At 38.2% G+C, this 7,343-nt stretch overlaps 2 protein-coding genes and 1 non-coding gene across 3 annotated transcripts; 2 read left to right on the top strand and 1 right to left on the bottom strand.

Annotated features, from left to right (window-relative positions):
• The first annotated feature begins 14 nt into the window (after window positions 1–14).
• Window positions 15–1,910, top strand: LOC123865392 (growth arrest and DNA damage-inducible protein GADD45 alpha). Its single transcript, XM_045906394.1, has 3 exons — window positions 15–329; window positions 808–1,024; window positions 1,282–1,910. The coding sequence occupies exons 1-3, from the start codon at window positions 268–270 to the stop codon at window positions 1,498–1,500; spliced, it is 498 nt and encodes a 165-aa protein (XP_045762350.1). The 5' UTR covers window positions 15–267; the 3' UTR covers window positions 1,501–1,910.
• Window positions 688–759, top strand: Trnad-guc. The gene has a single exon. It is a non-coding gene; the product is annotated as a tRNA-Asp (tRNA).
• A 1-nt stretch (window position 1,911) lies between the features above and the next one.
• Window positions 1,912–6,128, bottom strand: LOC123865743 (glucose dehydrogenase [FAD, quinone]-like). The gene is made up of 4 exons (XM_045906959.1): window positions 5,871–6,128; window positions 4,576–4,733; window positions 3,796–3,910; window positions 1,912–3,332 (listed from the first exon to the last, which is right to left on the bottom strand). Exons 1-4 carry the CDS (start codon window positions 6,126–6,128, stop codon window positions 1,992–1,994), a joined length of 1,872 nt encoding a protein of 623 aa, XP_045762915.1. The 3' UTR covers window positions 1,912–1,991.
• Between the last annotated feature and the right edge of the window lie 1,215 nt (window positions 6,129–7,343).

Here is a 7,343-nt window from a genome sequence, read left to right as displayed (position 1 = left end):
CAACGTCATGTGCTCACCATTCTGTTCCAAGCTAACTAAGTGACACTACGCCAGTTGAGTTTGTGAACTTTACAAATTGTTGTGACATAGTTTCGATTGCAGTTGCAATAATCCTGATTACTGATAATTACATTGATATTGACAATACTACAGTGCTGATAACGAGTGATTGTAGAACTGTGTGAAGTTAAAGTGAGAATTCGTGCCCAAGGTTTGGAGTTTCCAAAAATTTGTGAAAATTTGAAAAGTATAAACCTGACCAGCAAAATGTACGACGAATCAGTGGTTCCTGTGAAGATGGAGTCTTTCAGTGGTGTTGCGGCTAAAAGGTACGGACCGATTAAATAAGCAGAACATAAGTTGCGTAATGAAAATAAATCGGCTGATAAAACTCTAAAATCACAAATAATTTTAAAATCGAATTGGAACTTATACTTCCTAATTAAAATTTTTAATTATTAGCCGGAAGAAAAGTCTTTCTCTAAAATATACAAACATTAATAAAAAAGATGCATGTTTTTTTGAAAATCCATAGAAATTCAAAACCTTTGAACAATAAAATTGGAGTCAATTACCAAGTTGAACTAAACCAAATTTCCCAATGCAGATTCTAACAAATGTTTATGATCAATTTCCATAACGTTAAGTTTCACAATGTTTCCGATAATTTTAACATCACGATCGTCATCCTCGGTAGTATAGTGGTAAGTATCCCCGCCTGTCACGCGGGAGACCGGGGTTCGATTCCCCGCCGGGGAGAAGTTTTTGAAATTTCATTTGACTAATTTTTTACTTTTTTTTTCACAGCCCAATCAGCCATTGCATCAAGACAGTGCTAGGGAGAGCCTGTGTGGAGAAGAGAGTAACGATCGGGCTTCTGCCAGCTATTCAGTACCTCTCCAAGAACACCAACGGAGCCCTGTTCTGCCTGACCGCAGCAGCGCCGCCTGGTGACAGCGCCACACACATGCAAGAAGTCTTATTACAAGCTTTTTGCGCCGAGAATGACATTTACGTAATCAAGGTAAATATCACAATCAAATTAAATACAGTCCTTTACGCAATATTAGCCCATTTCTGACTTTGTAGAGTTTATACCATACTTTAAAGTTCTGAGTAACATGATATTTAAAGAAATTATAATCTGTTTAAATATCTCAAAGGACGATTTCTTCATAATTAACATCAACAAAGTCTTTTTGCTATCCGTTTTATGCAGAACCAAAACTAGGATAATATATACAAGGACGTGTAATTTATGATTTTTTTGTTCCTTCCCAGGTGGATTCCGATCAAAAATTGAAGAGGATGCTCGGCTTCAGCGAGACACGAATGGATTTCAGCTGCATCCTCGTCCACTACCCTTATACCGACCCCTTCACTGACAGCCAAGAGATCGACCTGTCCGTCCTCTCAGAGTCCGAGAAAGACTTGATCGAGCACTGCGAAAACAACTGGGACTACGCTCAGATGCCAGTCATCAAGCTGCCAGAAAAGTGAATAATGAACACTGACGATTTTGGAACAAAAAAAATCTAATCGGTCGCACCATTTCGGCCATTACATTCTTACTTTGGCGTTTAACGCCATCTAGTGTATGGTTTAAACTTGTGTCCCTTGGACTTGTGTGTATCAATTGAATTGTATACTTGTTTTTGTAATTTCCATAACACTAGAAGTTATATTGTAAGATGCGATGTGCATTTGTATTATATAGAAGTTATGCGTAGGAGGTTTTTACGATTGTAAGCGTTCAAAATGTTGTTTGCCAATGTTTGGCTTTTGTACTGTTGTAGGTACTCATGTTGTACTTTTTAAAAAGATGTTAGACGATGAGTTCATTTATAAAATAATCTTAAAATATGAATAGAATTTTCCATTTTTCTTAAATCCAATAAAAGAGTTACAATGCAATGAAACTGTTTTATTTTGCGGAAATAAATTCTTGTTGCAATAATATATATCTACATGTCTAGTCATTTTTAAGAAAATCAGAAACAGTAGTTTTTGGTAAGATTTTGCCAATATTTGATAACAAAATCAACGCCCCTTTCCCCGATCATAGTAGTTGGAGCTTGCGTGTTCCCGCGCATGACGACAGGCATTATCGACGCGTCGATCACTCTCAGCCGGTCCACGCCGTACACGCGCAGCTCGCTGTCCACGACCGCCTTCTTGTCCCAACTCGGACCCATCTTGCACGTTCCAACCTGATGATGTGTAGTAGAAGTATAATGGTTTATTACGCATATGAAGTATTCATCCGTACCCCAAACATATTGTTGGCAATGTGGCATTTTCTCCCGAACGTAATATGCTCCCCGCGATCGAAAAGCTGCTGTATTTTCCAGAGATAACAAAAATCGGATGGCCTTCATCAGAGGTATTAAGTCCCTGTCATCACCTAAGTAATTAGCGTATAATAATGGAGGGCCGTATGGATTAGTTTTATTCAACAGTAGTTTGCCCCTACTTTTTGGCACTAAATTCATAGGTCTCGGTATCATAGCGTCATAGTATTGAGCCGGCGTAAATGAAGACTTAATTGATGCTCCTACTGGATCTCTAAGGAATTCTCTCAAGTTTTGTACGGGTCTTGTTTGATATTGTATATCAGGCGCAGTTAAATATGGCTCGGTTTTCAGAAATGATGACGACAGTATTGGGCCAAAACCCGACAATGGACCTCTTTTGATTTTCATTTCGGCGTGTTCCTTGACGGCCCTCAATATCTCTTGTTGACTTACTACTGTCGCCGTTTCATTTGGTAAAGCGATTACTAGGCCATCAAAAGAAACATGATCATGTAAATTCTCTCCGACTGCTAAATCTTGTATTACAGGGATATTCAAACTTTGTAAGTGTTCTTTCGGCCCTATTCCTGATAGCATTAATAATTTTGGTGAGTTTATTGTTCCACCGCAAATAATGACCTCTTTCTTGGCATACGCCGTGTACTCCTTGCCACCTTTGAAGTACACGATTCCATACGCATTTTTAAGATCATCTATAAGTATCTTTATAGCTTCTGAGTTCGTTTCAACAACGATATTCGGCCTTATATATCGGATAGGTTGTATAAAAGCGGCATTGGTAGACACACGTTCACCATCGAGGGTGAATGATTGCATTTGCATGGTGCCGAACTGTTCTGCTCCATTGTAGTCAAGGAAAGGTATTCCTCTTTCATTATAGGCTTGGAGCATCATGCTCGAGGCATCGTCTACGTAAGGTAACCACGACACGTACTGTTCTCCTCTAGCCCCGTGGTAGTCACTATCGACTGCGTATTTATTCATGTTCGTTTCAGATTTTATGAAGAATGGCAGCACCTGTGCAAAAAACCATGTTGAAATGTGGATATTTTGTCATTGAAAAAAAAGAAGCTGATTGCTTTTTCTCCTTCGATTTTATAATTCAGCTGCCCACAAGATGTGAAAGGACAGGAGACGGTAGTAGTAAACTCCGTCATAATGTCGCAATGTCAAATTTCAAAACCTCTAAAATGTAAAAAATAATATTTAAGTAGGTATTGAATAGTAAAATTTAATTCAAACTGTTGCCCCTTGGGGAATCTCTAAATAAATAAATCAATATAAATAAATCCTATAACGGATTGGGGGCAATGTAGACGAATACAAAAAGATTTCCACATACAAAATTATTGCCAAAAATATCTTCATATTTTGTGATTATGACACCCAGTGAGAATATTTGTACGTTCGAATGACAGTTGCTGATTAGATAAATGGTGGACTATTATCTACAACTTGGATTGGGCGGAAAGATACTTACTTCTTCATAACTCCACCCTCTGTTTCCCAAACGAGCCCACATATCGTAGTCGACTCTGTTGCCCCTTATGTACCCCATCGCATTCACAGAGGTCGACCCACCCATTGTTTTGCCGCTAAAATTAAAAAAGTCAGCGTATTAGGAAGATGCTTGAGAGAATAATGCTAGGGAAAGTATATTTATATTTATGTTATACCAGAATCTAGATGATACCCACTGCTTCATCCGCTTGGATTTAGGTTTTACAAATTCCATGGAAAATCTTTAATTTTCCGGAATAAATGGTAACCTATGTCTCTCTATCTATATCTACAATTAGAACGCTAGCAAAAACACAACCCATTACCAATAACCATTCGCCTTATACTCGTAGTTTTAGTGATTTAGTATTTTTCAAACCCGTAATGCAGCATGCCCAAACTCGGGGTCTATGCCACGTCGTAGGCTGTAGGTACTGCGACGTTCGTTGACCTCTAGATTCAGTCTGATGTTTTATTTGCAATACATTGCGAACTTTTAAAAATACAGTATTTTTAAAATTTTATTTTGCGCTTTTTTTCCTGGTAACTTATCAGTAATCATCAGTTCTACTTCTAACACCTGTCTTCGTTTTCACTAGCGTTCTGGTTAGGTACATCCTGTATATCCATGCTAAAAATCACGTCGATCCGTTGCTGCATAATTGAAGGACAAACCAATAAACCAACCAAACTAACAAACAAACACACTTTCACATTTTTATAAATGTTAGTTAATAATATGGCCAGTGATGGTGCATACCGAGGCCACTCGCATCTCCCTCCAGGGAATGCGAGGCAGCTCTTCCCGTTAGGCTCCGTGCTGTACTGCCAGAGTATGTTGGAGTTCATCGCAGTACTGGCCAGGCTTGGGACTCGCGTGATGTCGGGCTCCTCGGGACCCGCTTCTAATAACAGCACCTGATGATAAAGTCGATCTTCATTGAACCACCACGATAAGCAAAACGTATCCGATTTTTTTGCGACACTCTTTTGTGAGTTTTCTTTCTTACAGAGACGCACTTGTGCATGTACATCTGTCAGACAGACCTACGTATGTATGTCGCATCAAAATGGCATACGCCGGGAGTTAGCCAACTCCCTTAGGGATAAATGGCTAACGCCCGGGAGATGTTAAAACGACAACTCAATCAGGCTATTTCACTGAACAAACCTAGCGATATCATAGAATACTGAGCATCTGATAATATTAATACCCAACAGAACTAAGTGACTATTTATGTTCTAATCTAACCTAACTTTAGGTTTGTGCGCTTTTCAAAGGAAGACCCTGGGATTTTACGATTAGTTGTGGCAGTCTGAACAATATACACCTGAAAGACTTTTATTTTATTTTATTTTATTCGCATAGAACTTTTAGATAATATTACGTTAGAGATCAGAAATTTTTATTTTTAATCATGTTTTATTTTAGTTTTATTTTGAATTAACAGTTTACTGAATTACAAGAACTTCCAGACTGTTCGGGAACTTCTGTTTGGGCCCAAACGAGGCTTCCCTCGTTTGGGCCCGAACAGAATACCAGCGTTGTGGGTACATTGTGTGTCCACAACATTAAGCTGAGTTCGTTGGCACAACATATAGTAGTACCACAACACTATGTTTAAGTTAAGTTAGTTTTTAAGTTTTATATTTTATATTTTAAGTTTTATTTATTTTTTAAGTTTTATATTTTAAGCGTGTTTTGTATTACCTGTATGTTGATCCAATGAATAAATTTAATTCTATTCTATTCTATTACATCAAATGTGGTCCAGAATGAAATCTGAGTGCCACTAGACTATGTAGAATCGTAATCTGAATATCCCGACCCCATGCAGTCTTATCAATCCTACCCCTAGAGCATTTTCGTCAGTTCGCAAAGTCGATCAGTTTGGTCTGTCGTTACATTTCATAAACTATGCTCAATATTCTATTATATCACTAGATTTGTTTGGTGAAATACACTAATTGAGTTGTCGTTTAACATTTCCCGGGAGTTAGCCATTTCCCTGCCGTTTCACTGCGACATATATGTACATTGATTGTTGTTGTTACCTTCCACTTGTAGTTCTCAGTGAGTCTGTTAGCAAGGACGCAGCCCGCCGCTCCCGCACCCACTACTATGAAGTCATACTCCTTCCCATCCCTCGCTTCAGGTTTGGTTTCTCTATCGCACATCTCCTGCTTCTTCTGGTCTACGGAACCACCATATAACTGCACCAATAGACTGAAGAAAATTGGAGCAAAATCAAAGCATCCTGAAATATGTGGCGGACACTCGGTGGAGAGGTTCAGGGGCTGCCAGACCTGCATGTTGACCTAAGAAGTAGCTAATTTAATTTCATGATAATATTTTATTCCTAAGCAATAATGACCTAGTGGTTAACTTCACCACCAATTTGGGAGGTCGGGGGTTCGATCCTAGGCACGCTCCTCTAACTTTTCGAAGCTATGTGCGTTTTAAGCAGTTACATATCACTTACTTCTTGAGAGAATCTGCACGTCTGAGAGTTCTCTATAATGTTCTCAAAGGTCTGTAAAGTTTGGTGATCCGCACTGCGCCAGCGTGGTAAATTATGGCTTAAACCCCTTCTAATTCTGAGAGGAGACCCATACTCAATAGTGAGCTGGCGATGGGTCGATTATGATTATTATATTCCTTCTCATTCTAAGATGAGACCCATGCTTAGAAGTTGCTCGGCAATTGGTCCTGACGATGATTATATTCCTACAAAACATAACCGACCTCCAAAACCTTACAAAGTAAAAAAAATAGTTTCTACATGTGTAGTATATAATATATGTTGAGCTTCATTTTGAGATTTCTAGTTTCTTTTATTATGCACGAGTCCAAGCATAGTCCAAGCATGAAGTCGTTGCTTGGTACCTACAATATTAATTCACAATGAACACAGCCTGAATCTTGATAAAGCGGTTAGTAACCCTGCAGCATCAGGATTAAGGAGTAGGATCCAGAAATTCTTATGAGACCACCACGGAAAATTCTGCTGTGGATTAAAAAAATATTAACAAACCGGTCCAGAAACCTCTAAAAAATCGGTGTACATATAAAAACGAATTGAGAACCACCGCCTTTTTGAAAGTCAGATCAAAATATTAAATGATATGGGTCTTGTGAATTATGATGAAGGTTTTACTGACCTGAGGCTTCTAAGCTGCACTTAGATCTAAAAATTATTCAAAAAAATATTATGGGCCACTGATATGTATATTGTATATAGATAAATACAGTTTTTCTTTTTCTTACGATGGGCCCATGCCTGAAAAATACGTAGCACTATGTGTCGTTTTACAATTTAATAGGTAGGAATTATTAAGTGTTAATTAGATTAAATTGTGTGAATAACATTTACATATAAAACATTATAACAGTTAAGCGTGTTCGCGTGTCTGTTTCCATAGCATCTTTTTTAAAAATCCAGTTTACTAATAATCACTTACACTAAAAGATGAACAAAATAACTGGTCAAGTGCTGTTAGAATTCAGAACACGCATAAGTCAGAGTT

The sequence above is a fragment of the Maniola jurtina genome, chromosome 5 (assembly GCF_905333055.1).
Source record: "Maniola jurtina chromosome 5, ilManJurt1.1, whole genome shotgun sequence".
Lineage (NCBI taxonomy): Eukaryota > Metazoa > Arthropoda > Insecta > Lepidoptera > Nymphalidae > Maniola > Maniola jurtina.
Note: the sequence above shows the minus strand (reverse complement) of the source record. Positions and strands in the feature narration are given on the sequence as shown.

Coding starts and splice junctions, on each gene's coding strand:
- LOC123865392 (XM_045906394.1), top strand. CDS start 268: ATGTACGACGAATCAGTGGTTCCTGTGAAGATGGAGTCTTTCAGTGGT. Junction 330..807: donor AGTGGTGTTGCGGCTAAAAG/GTACGGACCGAT, acceptor TTTTTTTCACAG/CCCAATCAGCCATTGCATCA. Junction 1,025..1,281: donor ATGACATTTACGTAATCAAG/GTAAATATCACA, acceptor GTTCCTTCCCAG/GTGGATTCCGATCAAAAATT.
- LOC123865743 (XM_045906959.1), bottom strand. CDS start 6,128: ATGCAGGTCTGGCAGCCCCTGAACCTCTCCACCGAGTGTCCGCCACAT. Junction 4,734..5,870: donor CTGAGAACTACAAGTGGAAG/GTAACAACAACA, acceptor CTTTATCATCAG/GTGCTGTTATTAGAAGCGGG. Junction 3,911..4,575: donor GGGAGATGCGAGTGGCCTCG/GTATGCACCATC, acceptor TTTTAATTTTAG/CGGCAAAACAATGGGTGGGT.